A 21,517-nucleotide genomic window follows, 5' to 3' on the forward strand; every position below is an offset into this window, starting at 1 on the left:
GTGCACACATCACATTCCTCATTCTTGTCCTAAAATGCACTAAAGACTTCATTGTGACCTCACTGACAGCCATGTAGAGGTCTGTTAAAGATTAATGTATCTGTAGTCTGCAATGCCATAGATTCTTTCTCACAAGTGAATGCTGATAGAAGACTAGAGTGCTATTTTCCCAGCTCCTCTATCTGGAATATTCGCAAGGAAGTGAGCAAGCACTTTTGAGACACATTTTGAAGTTTGTGTGTAGTGACCCTTAATATTATCTTTAAATAAGCTTCTAAACTGTCATCACTTTATTCCCCCTAAAGTGCACAACCTACATTTCCATGTGCAAATGGACATTATGCTGTAGAGTTGATCACATAGTGATAAAAGTGTACATGGGTTTGCATGGCTGTTGTTTCCTTGATGCTTTCTGAAATGTTAATATCTCCATGTCTGCTTTAGCAATAACTGTTCTGGGATGCAAACCTTCTTTCAGAGTGAAGTAATGACCTTTCCACCATTTTAATGTATCTCTCTACTTTTTTACTGGTTAGTAAGGCAGTATAATTCTGCTTTGCATTAGGTTTTATCTTTCAAGACTTTTTTTTTTTTTTTTGAGACTTTTTGAGTCCTATTCTTTGCAATGAAGTAAAAAGTGTGACAAGAAAGTGTGATTTTTAATTTACACGAGTTCTCAGCAAATAATGACTTTTCACACCCTGTTATTGCTGCTTAGCCTGGGGGAGGAGTTGTATGGCTACTGTTGTCATATCAAATTAAATCCACTTGTGTAATTCGGCAAGACTTCCCCTTAAACTTAACCCTTTTAAGTTGCTGGAGTGTACCAGCATAATCTGAGTGTGTCTGTCCTGGGGATCTCTGCTGTTGAGGGAAAATGATGCTATTCTCCTTATTTTTTTTTTTCTTGGTAGTTCAATGGAATAGGTCCTGCTGAGGTTTGCATGAGTTTACCAATGTTGCTTTGACAGCTGACCCAGGGTGTGTGCAGACACAGAATCGTGGAATCCTTCGAGTTGGAAGGGGCCTTTGAGGGCCACCCAGTCCAACTCCGCTGCAGTGCACAGGGGCACCACAGCTAGATCAGATTGCCCCGGGCCTGATCCAGCCTCACTTTGAAAGTTGCCAGGGATGGGGTGCCAACCACAACACTAGGTAACCTAGGAACTAGTAAACTAGGTCGTATTTTGGACATGAACACGTTTTGAGCAAGGAAGCAGGGGAGCTGGAGATTCATGATCCTTGAGGTCCCTTCCAACCCAGGCCACTCTGTGATTCTGTGAAGCACTTGGCTGACAATGTCTGGCACTCATGTTCATATCCTGAAAAACCTTGCCTGTATGATTTGCTCTAATACTGTTGGGTGTGGATTGCAAGCACAGTTATGGCGCATCAGGTGCTCCTTTATGTAGTAGAGCTAAGACACATTAACAAGAAAATCATTCTCAGAGAGTTTTCTACTGTCAAAGAGTTTGCACTCTGAGGATGTCGGTCACCTCGTCCTGGGACATGCTGTTGCCTGAGGAAAGAGACCAGAGGCTGCCAGCGGGAGCTATTCCCTCCCGGCCCCAACAGCTTTAGTGCCTCTAAGTAGTTAATTGGCCGTTAAGTATTTGCCTGGCTACCTCTTGGTTGTGCAGAGGGGGTTAATGTGCCTGATGTTCTATAAGCATACAAACGACTGACTCTTATCCGATGTTTTTGGTTGTCTTTCTTTTTTGCGTGTGTGTGTCTTTCTTTAAGATGTCAACCGTTTCCCGACGAGCGTGGTGGTGGTGAATTTCACACCTTTTTTTCCCTCTCTGTATGGAAACCTGGGTGTTAATGGTGCTGGAGCAGGTCGTGTTTTATAAGGAATGAGGCTGTCTCTGGGAGCAGAGGGAAAGCGGCGAAAGGAGAGGAGGTGAAGAAAGAGAGATTCAAAGAAGCTGCCATCCGCGACAGGCATTAGTTGGATTATCCTCACTCTTTTTTTTCAGAGCATGTAAACATAAATGCATTTGCAACGTACTTTTTTTTTTTCTATATCTTTTTTTTTTTCTAGTTCAGCATGAAAATAGTCTTCTCTTTTCGCTTCCCAGTGAAACTTAACTGTGCAACACCTAAAGATGGAAAGTTGGTCTGTGGATCAAGTCTGCAACTGGCTGAGACGGAGCAATTTAGGAGAACTAGTTCCTAAGTTTCGCGGTAGGCATTCTTGTTGTTCCCGTGTCTTTTCTCTTTTCAAGTGCTTTTAATTGTCTGCTTAGCTTGTTTTGGGGCTGGCATCCATGTAATACATCTAAAATAACTGCAAGTTCGTTATGAGGTCTTCGAGAAGCACAGGGGGAAAAGTCTAAGGCTGTCTCTAAAGATGTGCACTTTCTGTCGAGAAACAGCTGGCAGTGCAACAAGCTTAACAGGGCCTATTTTATACTGCTACAGTTGCATTATTTTAGAGGGTGCATATTCTTAATGTGATTGTATATATAAACACTATAAACATATAGGAGAAACTGTTGGGCAAACGTGCTATATGTGGTGTGCTCCTTGCACTTCTTCATTATGGAAAAAAAAAACCAATCTGCTACGGTCCAAGTAAGGCCTGATTTTAAGCATTATAATACTATTTCACTGCTTCTGTGCATTTCAGACATAGCATTCTCTTACTGGAAGGTAAGAGAACACTGGACGCTGACTTGAACTTCTGGCACTGGAAAGGACAGTATCTATAAGACATCATTTCTTTAAAGCAGTTGAAGAAACACATCACAAGTAGAAAGTATCTTTGACTTTGACCTAAAACACCATAATGTTTCTAGGCATGTAGGATGTCTCTATAGCTCCAAAATTACCTCACAGTGATTGTAATCCCCTTCAATCTGCAGAAGAAGAAATAAGTGGAGCAGCTCTCTTGGCTCTGAATGATCGTATGGTGCAGCAGCTGGTGAAGAAGATTGGGCACCAAGCAGTGCTAATGGACCTGATTAATAAATACAAGCAACAGAAATATGGGCTACAATCCTTTGCATATGTCTGTGAAGCAGGTTTGCCAACCCTTCCAGAGATCAGTGGGTGAGTACATGCAGAAAACATCAGTCTGATTGAAATTATTCTTTCTGTAGTACTTCAGATCTGATATTTACTAGCTCTCCAGCTGTAACTTCAAAAAATCATTACTATAAATGTAGAGTCTGAATGATCTCTAACAGCACGTTAAACGTGAAATACAGTTAATACCACACGAGCATCATCACTGATGAACACTGCCATTAGTTTAATCATTTCTCGCTCTAGAACCCACTTTTAACTTGCACAAAGTGTTACTGAATTCCTGAACTTTCACTTTAGCTAAAAATTTCTGTATTTGCTGTATTAAGCTTTTGAGGCAGTTATTTTCAAATGTTCTTCAAACAAGATCCAGTAAGAATGACCTCATTTTAAGGACTCCTGGCTGGAACAGTATGTAGGAAATGTTGTTTTGAAGTAATGCTCTTTACTATGAGAGTGGTAGGGTGGTGGAACAGGCTGTCCAGAGAGGCTGTGGATGCCTCGTTCCTGGAGGTGTTCAAGGCCAGATTGAATGGGACCCTCGGCAGCCTGGTCTAGTATTAAACGTGGAGGTCTGTGGCCCTGCCTGTGGCGTGGGGTTGGAGCTTCATGATCCTTGAGGTCCCTTCCAACCCGGGCCATTCTGTGATAATGTAATAATTTCACTCTGTCTGTACAAGAAACAAAGATTCATAGACCCACAGCATTCATTAGATTGTTTTTTGTGTTGCTTAGTGATGTAAGGCTGACTTTCAATATGAGCATGCTATATGAGCATTGTTGCCACGTGAATGTTTCCTGCTAGTATCACCTATGGCTGAGCCTGCAGTCCTATGGTGACAGTGGTGCCTGAGTCCACGTGAAAATAATCTACCTTGTCTGTCCTGCTGCTGAGCTTCCAAGGGCTGTCAGCTATATTTCCCTGACATATTTCTTTCATGAATGCTATCCTAGCGCTTGAGGGTGCACTACTGCTTGCCCACTTCTTTGTTCTGTCCTCAGTGCATCTTCTGCATCTTCTGTCTGCATGTGAATTGAGTTTATCTCAATTCCTTTCCTAGGAACAAAACCAAAGCTGATGACAGGACATAGTTCCAAGTGCAGTAAGTGAATGCTTTCTGTGTAGTGGTAATGGCATTGTCAAGGATCACCGAGTGTGATTTGCATTTTCAGAAGGTTGGATTAGGACAATTAGGAAATAGGATCTTGTGTCCATCACTGGGAAGGTGGGGAACTTCTGAGTCAAGCAGAAGTTGTTTATGTACGTAGGAGGAGTTAATATAGAGACATTACCAAGTACTTGTCAAGGTGCTTTTGACCTCCAAGTGTGATTCAAGGTAGAAGCCACTGAAGGATTGTATCGGATTTCTCTAATTTTAACTGGATGGCTGGAAACGTGTTACTTAAAGATGCATTGATTAATGAAAAAGGGAAACTCCCCATACAAATCTGGCCAACAGCAACATCACTTACAGTGTGAGTGTAGTTGAGGCTGGAACAGTTTACAGAGCATCCTTGTAGTTCAGAGCTTCTGAAGAGATGAGTTATAGAAAGAAGTTATGACTCCCCAAAAGAAAAGTGTCATAATCTGTAGAAGATCTAGTGTGTCAGTATGCATTTACTCTTTCCCTAAGACAAGTTCTAGCAATTCTCAGAGAGGCTTTAGCAGCAGCACTTAAAGTAGTGAAACTGGTAATAATGTCACATTGGTGGCTTCATCCGGAAAATTTTTTATGTGGCTCAGTTAATGACTAGAGAATGACTCATGAGTCTCATAGTAGAGTGAATCTATGTTGATAGACATCTTGTTGTACATAATGTACTGTTGATGAAGAATATCTGTTATACTGTTTCCTGCTTCTATGTAGCTTTAACTTTGATGAGGCAAAGCCCAGTTAATTATGGTGAAAATAAAGAATCCGGGGAAGTCGGGAGTCTCTATCATCTACCTAACAAAGTTAACAGCTCCTTCTCATCTATAACTCAAAAAAAAAAAGAAAAAAAAAAAGGGGGGGGGGGGGGGGGGGGGGGGGGGGGGGGCAGCTGAAAGCTGCTGTTATGCTGGCAGTATTACAATAGTCCCTGTCTTACAGGGTAAAACTGTCAAACGTTTCTTTATATAAGCACAAGAAGAAATAACAGTGAAGTAAGGAGGGAAGAGAGAAGGATGCAAAGGTAACAAAGGTAAGATGGAGACAAGTGGTTTGGAGTTGCGATTTCTGGCATGTAGTAAAGTGGGTATCAGAAGTTTTTGGAGCAAGTGACTAGCTGAAGTTGGAGCAAATAACCAGGAATAGACAGATGTGAGATGGGGTAGTGTTCACAGAGGTGTTAGGATGGTTGGATTAATGTAAGACTGTTTCAAAGGTTCAAGATTGGTTTAGCCTTAAAGAGGTGGGAAAAAAAAAAAAGGTTCCAAAGTTCTGAATTGCCATTGAATACTGTGTAATTCATTTACTCTTCCCCCTCCCTGCATACAGTATTTGCTAGTTATGCTTAGTGACTGGGAAATGTCAGGCACTGAAGGTGGCAGTTATCCTGCAAGCCAGAGGTTTATTTTCTTGGATTTTGTCGCTGTGTAGTAATTAGAATATTGCTAGGCAGTATTACTGTTTACAGTTTTCTTTTCAACTTTTCAGAGTTCGGTAATTGAACTGAGTTTGATTGAGAGATGATATCAGCATCATGTATACTTAGAAAAGAGAAGAAGCAGCTGAAATGCAGTAGAATTAATGAGTGAAAAGGTCAGATTAGGTTTTTTCTGTCTTCTATTCTCTGTGCTTGCTCACTAACTTACAGTTATCTTGTGCCAACAGCACAGTATGGGTTTGTTTTTATTGGTTAGTTTTTAAAAATTATTTTTTTCTCCAGATCTTTCAATAACAACCTTGCAAACTATTCATTACTGAGTGGAATATGTTTATAAAAAAAAATCCATGTACTCAAAGTGCTTTAAATATAGTGCTTGGGAAGGTAGGCATGCCCATTCCATTTGCACTCTTATTTTCCTTGTATCAAAATGAGCCTCTTTTAAAATCTGGAAGCAAGGTGAGGATTTGTTTTTCTCCTGTGAGACGCTCAGCTACTGCTGGAGAAGAGTGGTTTCTCTTCCACGGCAACTGATTTCTTGTCTGGGAGGCTCTGGCTGCTCATCCCTTTCTGCCCCCCCAGCTATTGTTTCTCCCCAAAACGCATGACTGATAGCTTCACCATTCCAATACAAGTGGTCCTTCCATAGAAGCGTCTATTTTATCGCTTAAAATATTTTTTTAAAAAGTAAGTATAAGACTGTCTGGGAAAAGAGAAGGTGGCATAGTCAATCACACATTTAATGCTTTTAAATAAAGTCCTACTATGACCTTCAAGAGAATAAAACTACAACAAAAAAATCCAATCCCAAAGATGCTGCCAGTGCAGTTATTAGTGAAACAAGTCCAAATCATTTAAATCCATGGAACATACCACCAATACCTCTTGCAGTACTGATTTTTGTCCTCTGCTTCTAAAGGATGCTTATTTTTAATTAATGATGAGTAATTTGCCTTGTGTTGCTCAAAGAGTTTCCAGTGTGCTGTGTGAATCAGCTTCACCCAGAATAGGCTGGCTTTGGGAAATGTTCTCAGCAAATATTCTCAGTACAAAGATTTCAAATGCTCGTAGTGCCCTGTTAACAGAAATAGACTGCAAAAGAGCAATGCAAATTCACCTTGGGGCAAAGAAGCACAAGAGAAGGAAAGAAAGGCAGCTGTAAATGAAAGTGCCCCTCCTGGTGAAGTGGTAGAAAATCAGTGGAGCTATGATGATTTATAATCTTGAAGACCCAAGTAAATCATATGGGGGTTTCTCTTTAAAGGTCAGATGAGTAGTTGGCAAATGTCTTCCTCCTAAGCAGCTGTGTTAATGAAGTGATTAGGTCTGCAGATGGAATTGAACATCCCTAGCATCTATTAACTGCTGCACTATCTTCATCCCTAGCTAAATACTATTTTTGGAGGTGAATGCTGTTGTTTCAGTATGCCTATGACTTGACCCACTGATTAATGTGCTATTATAGAGTTCTTTTCCCACTGCCAGTTCTCCTCTATTGCATGTTCAGCTACTGATGGAAAATTTCATGTTTTATATTCTTGAGGGAGTTATGCTGGTTATGAATGAGTTGTGAAGAGTTGAACAAGGTGTTTGCTTTAGAAATTTGATTAAGGGAACAGGAAAAGTTGGTTTGACCATAAAGATGAGTTCTTAGCCTAAGGTGTAAATGTAATCCTTGCTTTATTCAGCTAATATATGTACTCTGGAAACTGATTTTCCACACGTTTCTCCCTCACACCCAGTTTTAGTCTGTGGATTTACATGCCATGGTAATAAACAGTTTTCTGCATCAGAATAATTAAAGCTATTTGCATTTTGGTATAATATTAACCTGATATTTGTTAGATTAACTAGTGGTATCTCCTTTCTTTTTTTCTCCTTCTCTCCCTCCCCCTGTATTGTTTTAAATTTGATATTTTTAAAGTCTATACATTGCTTGTTTGTTTTTTTTTTTTTTTCCACCCCACCACTATCCTCTTTTCTCGTCTTCTCTAATGGGGAGAGGGAAACTGTAGTAAGACAGAGGTGGCTGTACTAATCACTCTATTACCCTCTTCTGAAGGGGAAGGAAGATACATACCCATTTCTCACCAGGCTGGCTAGATTTTGAAGAACTAAGAGCAATGAAAACTTCCACTCTTCTTTCACAGGTGCTCCCTCTTCCGCCGTTTATCTGGTGGCAGAGCAGTTCATATGAGCAATCTTTCAGTCTGTTCAGGCAGGGGTTAGTTTAACTCAGTGAAGATGGTTTAAAAATTCAGTTTGATTGACTTATAGCCTCTGCCTCCTCACTTCTCCAATCTGAATGTTGTGCTTTTTTTTTTTTTCTTGCAAAAAGATCTGTGAAGATGTAGCTTCAGTGTGGCTTTGCTTTAAATGAAATAATGTGTTCTTTTATGTGTTATTACTGCTGGTGAGTTGGCTTAAAATTTCTCTGTATCTTACCTCCATAGGTAGTTCTAACAACTGTTAAATAATCTTCAGTATTACTAAGTAAGAGAAAGGAGAAGACTGTTTAAACACAAAACCACAGCAAGTGGCTGCAGCAATTGTATGGCTTTATCTTTCTTGCAGAATAGCTTTTTGTTAACAGATACAGAAATACAACAGGCAGTCTTTTTGTTGAGCTCCAAAGAGGAGAACTTCTTGTTCTCTTGTCGTTGTCTGTGAAGACTACAATATAGCATGGGGAGGGCAACTCAACTAATACATTTCCTCAATACCTGCTCTTCTCTATCGGAGTGCTAGCAGTCTCATGCCTCCTGGCAGCCTCATGTTTATCTTGTTGCTAAGACAGAGGCTGTCATTGCTTGTAAATGCCTGACACTGCTGTGAAAACCAACATTTATTGGTTGGTTTCTGTCCTCTGTCTTTTCTCAGGGTGCTTGTTTATCAAAGGATACACATAACACATCACTTCTTTTCGCTGTTTCCAGTGTGACGGTCCAGATGTTTGCCTTAAGTGATGCCCTGGTACAGCTTTATTTGTACATTTGTTCTTCCTATAAAAAAGTGCTGTGTGTCTTTCAAGTGCAGTACAACAGCTTCACAGTCTGAATGCCTTCAAGTCATTTGTGCAGAGCAGGTTTGAGAGCACAAACAGGATAACAGACCCTCTATCCAGCCTTGACAGCCTTGGACTTCTCATTTGTTGCAGATTTGGATGATATAATTGTTATCCAAATAAACCTGGGCCTACAAGGTGTTAATACACGAACACATTGGAATATTTATTTTAAATTCAGCTTCATTCACTTTTAATAACTTATGTTTTTATTAACCTTTTTAAAATGTATTTAAAATTCTTACTGTGGGCCTACAGAATTGCAAGATGCCATTATCCCTACATCAGTATTGTTGGCGTGTATTCAGTGTTTTAAGCATGCACGTAGGAAACAACAGTTCTTAAATGAAGTTTGACACTGGAACGTCCCCACATTTATGTACCTTAATAGTTTCTTTGTTTCGATGCAGAAACTGTATTGGTGAGATAGTGAGAATTATTTCCAGTGGATATTATATTTTTTCCAGCTGGTTCACATGAGCATGAAAAACAACCATTTAAAAAACAAGCAGATGTGCAAAGTCTCTGATGGTGGTCAGAAGCAGAAGAAAAGAAGTACTTTATAGTTTGTTTGGGAGTGCAGACATCAGCTGCTTCCTCTGATTACATCTTTCAAAAAAACTGATGCTTAGAGATTCCAGAAGCATAAGTTGCACTTGGCCCATTATGTTGAATGTTAAGTCTTCCATGTATTTATTCTAATACTTCTGAATCCACAAATTGCTTTAATAGTAGATTCCATATATCATACTATAATTTTATTTTATTGATTTTTAACAGTTCATCATAACTTCAGTTGTTATTTGATCTTCATAGAAACTTTATCTATGGGTTGTGTTGGGATTGGTTTGTATGGGATTTGGGGGCAAGTGTCAAAGTCTGGGTTTTGGATTTGAGGTTGCAAGAATTTCTGCTGCTTGACTTCTTTCTCAGTCTTCTCCTTTAAGTGAGAATTCCATTTCCCTGTCATTGCAGTGGGAGGCTTAAGAATATGAATTTAAACTAAAAGAAAAAAGGCCAGGTTGGATGGGGCCCTGGGCAACCTAGTCCAGTAAATGGGGAGGTTGGTGGCCCTGCCTGGCAGGGGGGTTGGAGATTCATGATCCCTGAGGTCCCTTCCAACACAGGCGATTCTGTGAAAAAAGACCTCAATATTTCCTGTTTGCTGCCTTAATATTTTGGGAGTTGTGACAACCGATCTCATAGTTTTTGAACATTTGAGGCCAGCAGTTCTGGATTTACTTATATGATGATGTGAGTTTTACACACGCGCGCACACACACACACACACGGAAGACTTTTTTGTCTTCCATACTAGAAATAAGCCAAGACTTGAAGGCAATAGTAACTACTAGCTGCACTGCACTGCCAAGATCTAGCAAAGTCACAAAAACAAACATAAATTTATTTGGATACAGTAAAACACTTCTTATGTGGGTGAAGACAAATAAACACATTTTTTCTTTAAAAAAAATCCCTTTAGATGGCAGCTCTGCCAGCCAGATTCCCCAATGAGCATTTTCTCTTCCCTCACCTGTAACCTACAACTGCTGTGCTAGCATGAAACCAAAGCACAGAGTTTTCACTTCTGTAATACAGCTCTTGAGAATGTAAGCCATTAAAAAATCTTGACTCTCCAGAAGAAGCCTGTATTTGCATTCTGTAAACTTTCTTTAAGCTGATTAATTTTGTCTGTAACTTCATGCTCGTGCTGAGTCTTAATTCTGTAGAAAGGATTTGCAGGAAAAGCTGGAACTGCCATGGAAAATGGATAGCTATCTTGTGGTGCTTTTCAGCTCCTGCTAGCTTCCTGAAGCATTCAGTTGCCCCCCATGTTTAGTGTCAACTGAAAAAATAAAAGGCATCATCAAGCACTATGTAGATTGCAGACCCCAAGTTCTAGGGAATAGCTGTGAAACTGTGCATTTGTGCTGGAAGTAGGAAATGGCAGTGAAGAACGTGAGGAAAAAGCCATGAAGAAGTCTTAAAATACAGACCTTGAAACTGTGAATAGAATAGAGCTGTATTTTGAAATAATCATGTTTAATCATCTGTTATTGATTCTTTTGGTGGAAATAACTGTATGTCAATATTTAAGGCTGTAAAGATTAAAAGCATTTTATACATATGTTAGGGAAATGGAACTCGTAGTACAACTGCAGAGTCTGCCTTCACATCTGCAGGTTCAGGGCTTCCTTGTCTCGTCTCCTTACTCTGTGGCTTTGCAGCCTGGACTATTTTTTCAACCTACAGAACTTCTGGTGGGAATCTTTTGCTGACATTCAGTTCAGAGGCTAGACTTGTCCCTGTGGAGAGAAAAAAAGAATCTGAGTCTACTCATGATGTGCCAAACATAGGTAGCCACCAGTGTGAGTAGGGTTCTGCTTAGCTGTGATGTCCTCTAATATTCTAGGATCCAAGCTGATGGAACAGGCAAGAGTGAATACTGTAGATTTGTGGACTTGAGCAATCTGGAAGCTTAACTGAATGGTTGGAGTCTATCACTGCAGATGCATGAACTTTTGTATCTTTTGCAATGAAGGAAGATATCCTCAGGGTTTTCAGAGTCCCAGGGATTACACAACACATGTAGCTGTGGGTTTTGTTTATTTACTTTATTTTTTTCTGTCCTGTTCTGTGGCTTCTTGAAATAACTTGATGCAAAGCAACAGGATTCCCAGTACCAGTAAGGAAAAGGACCTGTGACAGCAAGGTGATAATGGAGACTGCAACAGTCATTGGGCTGACTTAGTTGCAACGTCAAATGTCTCACAAACTGGGAGGAAAGACATAGCAGTTTACCTTTTGGGATCTTAATTTTATCTTTGTGTCTCAAGTTGGAAGCAGGCCACATTTCTGTACTTAAATCTAATTGTAATTCTGTTCTTCACTAACAAGGAAGTTCTCAGCTATATGCATAAATCACAGGGCATGTGCAGTTTAACTGAACTGTTCTTCTAGGTAAACAAATTTCCCAGTGATTGTTTCTGGGAATAACATTTAGAGTGGAGTTGTCGTTTTCCAAACAAGCTTGTATTTCATTTAAAAATATTACTGCACATACTTAATGTGACTGCCCTACAGCAATGATTTTTTTGGCAACAGCTAGTAAAATGTCAAATATTTTGCACCATGGAGATGAAAGGAATTTTCTGATCTCGTTTGGAGAGTGAGAAAGTACATTCTGTATTGGGTAAGGGTAAAGAGAAGCTTGGAGCATGAGATGGAATTTGGAGAACCTTTTTAGAACTGACAGATGCAGAGGGCCTGGTGGAGAGGAGCATTGCTGTGGAACCATGGCTATTAGTCACCTCAACATTTTATTTTCATGAATTAAGTGACTATAATTATTTGGAAAGCTAACTTGTAGCTGAGGTGGTAGTGGAAAACTGGAATGTCCTGTGCCATCCAAATTCCAGGAAGAAAACTCTCTAACTTCAGTGTAGTGTCAGAAAGTGGCATTCCTTTATTCCTCAGATACATAATGAGTGACTTGACAAATCAAGTACGCTCCCTCAGAGTTAATAGTCTAAGGTTTATTGTGTACACAAGCTCAAGTCTCATCCAATCTACTCCTTAGCATACTTCCTCAGTTTTCAGTCAGGAACTTAGGATGAACGTCGGGCTCAAGTTTGCCTTAGTAATTGTAATTGCTGTTTTACATAGTGATACTGAGTTTTGGAGTGGCGTTGGATTCAAGTAAGTCACCCCCTGCATTTCTAAATGGAGTTTATCAATGTAAATGGCCCCAGTCATTAATTTTAGGCAACCTTGACTGTGTCAGGGGGGTTGAAACTACATGACCATTGAGGTCCCTTTCAACCCAAGCTATTCTATGATTTACATAACAGAAAATAATATTTAGTTACTGGCAGCCTGTCTGCTGCATCAGCGTCCTCAGTGAAGCTGGTGAAAGTGCAGGATTCAAACTTGTAGGCTCTAAATTTCCTAACTGATGCTACACTGAACATATGAACTTTATTTGCCATAGTGAGGATTTCCAAGTAATTTTAAAATCACTTTTCCACTTTTGTAATCACTTGTAACCGAAAGAGAACATTAGAATTTATCTGTGTGGATATGTGCGTAATTTCTGTATCTTTTTTCTTTTTCTCTTGTGTATGTGAGACTGCATGGTACTTACAAAGGTTTGCTGCAGTTTGCATCTACTGTTAACCATCTGTGTCCCACAGAAGCTGGTGAGCTTGGAGATGCTGCATCTCCTGACCATTTTGTACCAATTCTGGATTGGTAAACAGTAGTGCCGTGAATACTGCTAGCTACTGTGATTAATATATATGAGGATCAGGTGACAGTATCTAAATTTTTCTTTTTAAGCTTTGCATCACAATTTTCAGTAGTGCTGAAATTGGTACAGTTGTATAATGTCTGTAGAGTTTTCATAAGCCTGCAAGCTACCAACTTATATTGAAAGACACCAAGATGTGGTAGCATAACAAGGTTAGCAAGGTAGGGAGTTACTGACTAATTTAATCAATAAGGTAGTGAGGCCATAACTATGGCTGTATGGGCCCAAAATGAGCTGCCTCCCAGAAGAATAGTATTTCAAAGTGCTATAAATTAAGCTATTACAGATGCTTGTCCGTTGGTATTGCAGTTAATTTTGACACCCTTAAGGTGTTGGCTGCCATGGGTTTTTCTTTACATTCTTCCCTGAAAGAGGCTAGACAGAAAAACCTCCCAGTGAAGACCACAGACCTTGTTTAGAAGCTACCAAAGCCAGTTTTAGGAGTGAAATACTGACTTGACTGAAGTATAGCAGTGTGTTCCTCTGTGCCATGGTTTTGTCTGGGATGGAGTTAATTTTCTTTGTAGGGACCCATATGATGGGAGCTTTCTCTTACCAAGTGGTGGTTTACTAACTTTAGGTGTATAAAGTGTAGATTTCAACAACTGTGTTGACTGTTTTAATTTCCTCAAAAATTACTGGAGAGAAATAGATGAGAACGTCTGGTTTGATTTTTAGATGTCTTTCAGTTGTTCCCTCATATTTCAATAATATACTTTTTCTGCCTGAATGTAAAGGGAGTCCAGATCATTAGGTCAGATATAGATATTTGTGTATTAATATTGTGTGAGTAGATACTTTTATCATCTGTAATTACAGCATTTTAAAAGATTATTATTATTATTATCACAGAGTGGTTGAGATGGGAAGGGACATCTGGAGGTTATGCAGTCCAAGGCCCATGCTTTGGCAAGGGTCACCCAGAGCAGGTTGCTCAAAAGAATGTCTGGATAGCAGAATCTGTTGTTTCTATAAGCCTGTTTGTTGCTTCCAAATTACTCTCTGCAATTTAAATTAAAGCAAACATAAATTGCAAACCTATATGCATAGCAGGAATTTTTAGCTATTTTTGGTGCCTCCCAGTTTGAAATTTCTTTGGCTCTGGGCTGCCAGCACTGGGAAGCTGTCTGGGGATGCCAGGACCACCTTTTAGATGCTTCACACTCAGTTATCCTCTACTTTTTCATGTGTTTTTCCAGCATCAGTTTGCCACTTATGTGGAGGAGAGCACTCCTGATAGCTAGTGGGGATTTTCTGTCACAGGCTTTTACCAGCTAAGATGTGATATTTGCACATAGTGCTGATGGCTCTTAGAGTTGTAGGTGTGGGTGACATACAGGCTACTTGTGCTTTGTTTCTAGTTGTTACGCTGATTAACTGTCCTTATTCTGTTCATTGCTTTCCCCTTTGGGAGGACAATCTCAGCTAATATCTTGTATAATAATTTATTCTATTAAGCTGTTCATTTTACAGTCACTAGTAAAGTAGGACTGTAGGAAACACACTATACAAGAATGTAGGTGATGGTTACTTTAAAGTGGTAGTGAGTCCCCAGTGACTACTTTTGCTGTGCTTTCTGCTTTCATTTAGTGAACACTTGGTGGCAATTCATGTAATGTGGATTGATTATAACATTTCATGTTTGACATCTGATTTTAGCACCATGTGTTTTAATTGCAGCTTTTGTGAGTACTACATAAAATGTAGAAATTAAGACAGTAAGCCCTGAATATGTATAGCAATAACTTTCATTCGTGTTGAATTTTTGATTATATTTTTCTTTCATTCTTGTTTGCCTTATCAAAGAAGTGCTCATGATTATACAATCTTTTTCAGTGGAAATCTGAAATTATGTTCTGCAAGATGTAGGACATGTTCTTATACTTTACCAAATTTTCCTTACGATGTCAAGATGGTACTGGGAGAAAAAAAATATCCCGATCACAGTATGAGAATAAGGATGGTCGACTGTTTGCAAGCAGACATGACAAAGTACCTAGCAGGATCACTGTAAGTAAACATTGTCAGGTTTAATTTTGGGTCATTACTAATTGTGTGCAGAAGTACATTTTCAGAGGAGTGATAAGATATTCTTAATGTGCTTATTTACACAGAGGAAGCTTAAGGCTGGAAACTTGTTGAAGCCAATAGTAAGATTTGCATGAAATCTTCAAGATGTTCTCTTTGTTATTTGAAGGGGAACTGATAGTCTTTGAAATACTTTTGGAGCATTTTGTCAGTTTAATATGCATCAGTATGGCCACCAGACAGTGTCAAATACCATCCAGTGCACCAACTCTTTCTTTGACCTTGTTTGTACAGGTATCCGAACAGTCAGCAGTACAACACTGTTGTTGGGGCTTTGATGCAGGCATACCCGTTCCTCAATGAAGATGGGAATGGCTTTGTAAGTAATGTAAACAGTAATCTACTGTTAAAATATTGAAATAACTCTTCCTTTTTTTATTCTTCCCAGCATAATCGATCACAAGAAAATAACACTTCAGAGCAAATCAATATCAATTCCTTGTATACTGGATTAATTCAGAGCTGAAAGCTTCTCTTTGACATGCCTGCCAAATCACATTCTTATTTCATTACGTTAATCAAAGGTTAATCCAACTATGTGCCACTTCTCAAAGCTACCCTGAAATCATTTCAGGGACATAAAGAACAGTCCCTGAGTCCCTGGTTGCTCATTGTGTTTTCTTTCTGATTTGAATTCTCCCAAAGGATACACTTGAGTAGTGGTGATTTTGTGTTTCTTTTTTAAAATTAAAAAGAAGCCAAGTTTTTAAAAATAATAATAATAAAAAACAACAAAAACCACAGAAACAAACCTTTCTGTATGTAGACTAACAGATGATTTACCCTCTTGCAATGTGTTACGATCACATGAATGTTAGATATGCACCAACATATTGCTTTAGTTTTAGGTTTGTCAGGAATCCAGGCACAGATTAAAAAAATAAAACTAGAAAGTTTTTGAACACTGGTTGGGATCTCAGCAGCCATATAGCTGAAAGCAATGGAAGAAGAAAACTCAAATTTGAACCACATTTTTTTTTTTCCACTCCCTTGTGACTTAAAATATGTCCATGGTCTCCAAGGACAGCATTCACCTTCTGACTTCTCATCATTGCTTTGCAATGCAATACTTTTATAACTTCTTGTAAAATCTTGTGAGACTCAGAGGAGATTGCTAACTTTCAACATATATACATATAACATGCACAGTTACTGCAGAAATCAAATGATTTTGAGAATTTAAAAAAAAAAAGTGAGGATTAGGTGGTGGATATTCAAGGACTGGGTTCAGCCACATCTGTAAGATGGGAGGGATGAAGGAAAACAAACAGCTCATGGAAGGGAGAAATGCAACAGAAGAATGAGCCTCAGATCAGCGTGGCTTCATCCAGAAGATCTCTCTGCATGTCTCAGTGGGAGACCCCAGCCCAGTTCTGGGCAATATCACGTCTCCATTGGGCTGCCTGGAGTGCACATCTGGGCCCTTCCAAAGAACTTTTTACAGCCTTAAAAAACTGTCTTAAAATAGAGATTCTAAGGAAGGGCTCTCAGAGGAGTTTCATTACAGGAAAAGAATAGACTTACTGAAACCACCTATAAATCCAGGCTTTAATAACTAGCTTGTAGCTTTGCAGATTGATCCCCAAAGTGGTGCTGGTGGAAACTACGTGGGAAACTTCCAAGTGGTGGCACAGATTTCAGAGCAGTTGTTCTGTGTCTTTTGATATTTCTTTCATGCTTACTAGAAATCAAATGTAAAAAAAAAAAAAAAAAAAAAATCACCATCAGTAAGTGAGGAATTGCAGTTCTGAGTATCACTAATACAATGCTTCTGGGCAAGCCTCTCCATTGACTGACTTGAGGTAGAGAAATGTATTAAAGGTGTAGGTCTGTATACCAAAGTTTGGAGGAGGGGGAAGGACAAATTACTATTTTTACTGGGCCTACCATCAGACATTTCTTTTAGTTCCTCCACAGTCGTGGAGGCTATAAATTTATATGTGTTCTACTACAGCAAAGGCTTAAAACTAACCCAACATCATACACACATATTCTTTTCTATGCACTAGGAAACTTTATCAGGAGGAGGCTGTTATTTTTAACTCTCAAGCCAAATAGTTTAGAGCCCTCCACCAGAAATCAGTGTGTTTTAGATATTGGAATGATGCAGTGGAAACTGTTCTGGATTGGTCTGTGGCAAGCATGTGTGTATGTTCACGCCTTGGGTGGGTAGTGGCAGGTAGTTGTGCTTTGACTGAGTAAATGAAAATTTCATCCCCTGAGAGATCTTTACATGTCAGAACTTTTTTTTTTTTTTTTTTTTTTTTTTTTTTTTTTTGCTTCTGATCAAGCACATAACATCAAAGTGTAAAGAACTTGATGGAATGGAAAACTTCATATTGGGAGTGTCACAACTTCTGTTAAATTTTCATGGAAATGAAATAGCTTAGGAATTTGAATAGAGGAAAGATCTGCAATGGAGCAACAAACCAAAAATTGCCCAACTTCTTGTGAATAGAACTACATTTTCATGACAGGAACAAATTTCCTCATAAAGCACTGAGGTATTTTTTTCCCATAAAACTGGACACAATTTGTTTTCATCTCCAAACTACTTTAAGTAATGTAAACATTGTGTGCATAATGTAGAAACTGAGTAATATTATCAATCTCATTCCATTGCAAAGAAACAGGTTTTAGTAAAAGGTTTAATGCTTCAAGTTTTATTAGTAGATTATCTATAATTCTATTTTCTTGGTTATGATTTTCCACCTAAATTTGAAGTAGGGAAAAATATCTTTCTCTGCCATGATTAATATAACTGAATAAGTTTTTAAAATAAGATTACTGATAACTTACCTGTGTGCTATAAATTTAAGAAGGCTATTCACCTCAGAAATGGGAATTACTTAGGATATCTGATAAATCTTTCATAGCTTAAAAAAAAAAAGAAAGAAAGAAAAAAGAAAAGAGAACTCACTTAAAAGGTCTATGGAGCACTTGAATTGAAACCAATTTCTCCAGCCCCTTTCCAGACTGGCTTTTGGAAAGAAGTGTTTTAAAGTGATTACTGAAAAAGTTTTTCCCATGTTTTCTTTGACAAAGAATAGTGTTACTCCAAACGCACACTCTGACATTTAAATATAAATAAATATTTATCTCAATTTAGTCATGAGATATATTATTAGGCTTTTGATCTATGATGTAACCTAAGCATTATTTTCAGGTAATTTCAGGAAAAATAGGCTTTAATATAAAATGTCCTTTTCATAGCCACAGCAGTCAGCAGACAATTGGGGTTTCTTACTAAATGCAAGGCATTATTGTATTTTATTCCTCCTACTTCAAGAGTATACAAGAATCTGTTTGGAAGGAGTCACTGAGTCTATTTCATGTTGAAAACTCTACACCTTTATCTGGAAGGCAGAGGGGAGCTAGTAAATGCTTACTCCTGTATAAGCCACTCCTGGAGTTCAGCAGTGCTCTGATCCCAGTGATACCCAGGATCACACTGTTGACATGCTCGATTATGCAACTGCTGCATGCAAAATGATTATTCTCTAGTAAATTACTGCTCTTAATCTGCGTGTAATCCGTTCCCTCCCATGGCAGATACACACAAACTAATCCTTGTACTACTTTATAAGCATGGTAAATGTTCCTGTTGTTATTTTTTTTAATCCAGTATTCATAAAAAATAAAATAATTGGTTCAAAAAATGCAACAAAACCATCTTTTTTAGAAGATACGCTACCTGCTATAGAAACCATGTAAATGTACGTCCTAGCAGTCTTGCTCATGAAAGAGGTATGTGAGAAGGGACTTGGATGAGATTATGAGAATCCTGTTACAGAAATAGATCTAGTTAAAACTCTTAACTTATCTGAGGACAGGCTAAAACAGTGGAATGTTTTGAACTTTGTGAGATATTTAAAGCTGTGCATGGGTATCAGTATATTCATCCACATGGAAGAAAAAGCTAAAATATCTCCTAGCTAAATGAAGGCTTTCAAAAGGAGGAGAAAAAAAAAACTTCACAAAACTCCACTAAGAATGTTTAAATTCTCAGTTGTTAATATAGTCTGGGTTGATCATCTTTTAAAGTATTTTACCATCTGTAAACATTTCAGAGAAATGTTGCGTTAGTCTTGTTTTTACTAGCCTTGAAAATAAAGATTTTTACAAATAAATTGGGCGAGGCATATAATACTAGGGTATCTGCATAAAATAAAATGTATAAAATGTAAATGTATAAGGTCAGAATTAGAAAGGGTGTTAAGGAACATTAGTGGCTCAGGCAGATGAAGGGGGATTTCCAAGGCAAGTGGTCACTTTAATTTTGAGAACAGTATTGGGGCATAATAAAACTGATGCTGTAAATGCACACGATGAGAAGTCTGTGCTCTATTTCTTCTCATTACCAAGTGAGGCCAGAATCCTAAGTCAGACCTTTACACCCTAGAAACACAGATGGGTTTGTTTGCTTTCCAGTTCTCAGAAGCTCGAGCACAGCTGCCAGGGAGAGGACAACTCTGTGAGGGCTATAGGTGGTGGCAGAAAGTGCCTCCCTGGGAGGGTACATCAGCCTTGGTCTGCTCGATAAAAGCTGAGGGAAATGCCACAAGGCCCAGAGCCAGTGCGTGAGCTGCTGCTGAGATTTCTCACCATTAATGTATCTGTTGCTTTTAAGAAAAGATCCTCTTACTATCAAGTAGCACCCCTGGGGGGTGGGAGCAGCAGAAGAAAGGCAAGGTCATGCTACTGTCTAAGAGATACCCTTCCAGTCACCCCATGGGTGAGAAAGGCTGGCATGTCAGATTCCTGCTGCAAAGGTACAATACTGCTTAGTGCAAACCTGAGTTCAGTAGAAGAACACTTGACCTTGCATAATAAAGGGCCCCTTTTTGGTAGGGAACTTGGAGTAATTCTTATGTTTATATTGGTTTTTAGCATCAGTGAGTATAGGCTCAACTTGGAGTCCATTTTAGAAAATGAAGTAACTATCTGAATCTCTTTTGTCACATCTTATCACTTGTTTTGTTTGTTTCTTATGACTACTGAAAACCCCTCAATAACTAAAATAATCAGTCGTTTTGTTGGGTCCTCAAAAGCATTCTCACTTCTTGCAATTTCAGGCTTTGCCTGCAGAAATGTGTAATAGCCTTTGCTTAGTGGCTTCTTCCCTGCATGTCTGCAGTTGCTGCTGTGTCCTGCTGCAAGGCATCCAGCTGGGGACAGGTGGGCTGCTGTCTCACTATAATGTCATGGATATTGCTGTCTACCCAGCTCTCAGAAGCAGCAGGAACCCCGGTTTTTCTGTTCTGAAAAGAGAAAGACAAAAATGTCACAGAAGCAGGGAGCACATTAGTTCTATCTTTGGCTGCTGAGTGGGGAAGTGCCTTTAAGCTGCAATTTATACCCTTTGAGGCATCTCATAAGCACCAGGACCTACTTAACTGACCCTCTTAGTTCAGCAGCAGTAAGTCCAGTTTAATAGCACGTTTGATCCACTGCAATTGCTGGCTCTCTGCAAAAGGGAAATTCTCACTCTATTTTTCTGCTCCCTTGTATTAGACCTAATACTCATAGAACTTCGTAACCATCCAGGTACTGTTTGAGCCAAAATATTAGGTTTTTGTGGCATCAGTGAGCTGATCTGACTCACCAGGTAGTTTTGTTACCTGATGTCATAGAGATAATATCCAAAAGTAAGAGCTAGAAAAGGAAAACAAGCTGTGGTTTTGCTGACAGCCCTGCTGATCTTGTCTGCATCTAACCCTACCCTTAGATTCATTGACTCGGGCACCTGTGGAACTATGCAGGTGCCAGCAGGCCTTTTGATTAGCAGTCACTGAGGCAGATCATCACAGGTGCTTGTGCATCCCTCAGTCCTGAAGCCACCACTGTGCTAATGCCAAAATATGAGCCTTCTCATCATATTTCTGCTTAGCGGCAAACTATTAAAAAAATAATAGAATCAGATTAAAACTAAGTAACCTGCGTTAGGAATGGAGCAAATCCTTACAAGATACTGGCAATGACAGATTTTTATTTGTTTATTTTATTGTGCAGTTGGTATGGAAACGGGCGCTTAAAGATCGTTTCAAATATGTGCGGAGAGCCATCGAAGATGATGAGCAAGTTTTGAAGAACAAATGCAAGTTTGGCCATAGGAGAGGACAGAGCAGGAAATCTTTGTCTGCTGAAAACAAACCTTATGATGTCAAAGTGCAGAAAGAGGTAAGATTTCTGTGATCTCATCCTGTTCACATTTTTCTCAAATAGTTTCTTCTGTAGCCAGACTTTGGACTTATTTTTCTTCTTGGAAAACTGAGCCTCAACAGTAGAGCTAAACCCAACATTTGGTGCTTTGTACATTTGATATCATTCATAGATGTCACCAATTGGACATAAAATTCTTTTATTTTTAATGCACCGTTCCCATTCTGCCTTAGGTTATACATCTCCAGTTACAGTAAAAAACAATAGAGGTTTAC

At 39.0% G+C, this 21,517-nt stretch overlaps 1 protein-coding gene across 1 annotated transcript in view; it reads left to right on the top strand.

Annotated features, from left to right (window-relative positions):
• The first annotated feature begins 1,876 nt into the window (after positions 1-1,876).
• SAMD3 (sterile alpha motif domain containing 3) overlaps positions 1,877-21,517 on the top strand; it is a 34,505-nt gene continuing 14,864 nt past the window's right edge. Inside the window, exons 1-5 of the mRNA XM_040697947.2 lie at positions 1,877-2,187; positions 2,868-3,054; positions 14,829-15,002; positions 15,315-15,399; positions 21,093-21,260. Of these exons, the coding sequence (XP_040553881.1) occupies positions 2,109-2,187; positions 2,868-3,054; positions 14,829-15,002; positions 15,315-15,399; positions 21,093-21,260 (693 nt within the window). The 5' untranslated portion in view covers positions 1,877-2,108. The remainder of the gene's footprint in view (positions 2,188-2,867; positions 3,055-14,828; positions 15,003-15,314; positions 15,400-21,092; positions 21,261-21,517) is intronic.

The sequence above is a fragment of the Gallus gallus genome, chromosome 3 (assembly GCF_016699485.2).
Source record: "Gallus gallus isolate bGalGal1 chromosome 3, bGalGal1.mat.broiler.GRCg7b, whole genome shotgun sequence".
NCBI classification, from domain to species: Eukaryota; Metazoa; Chordata; class Aves; order Galliformes; family Phasianidae; genus Gallus; species Gallus gallus.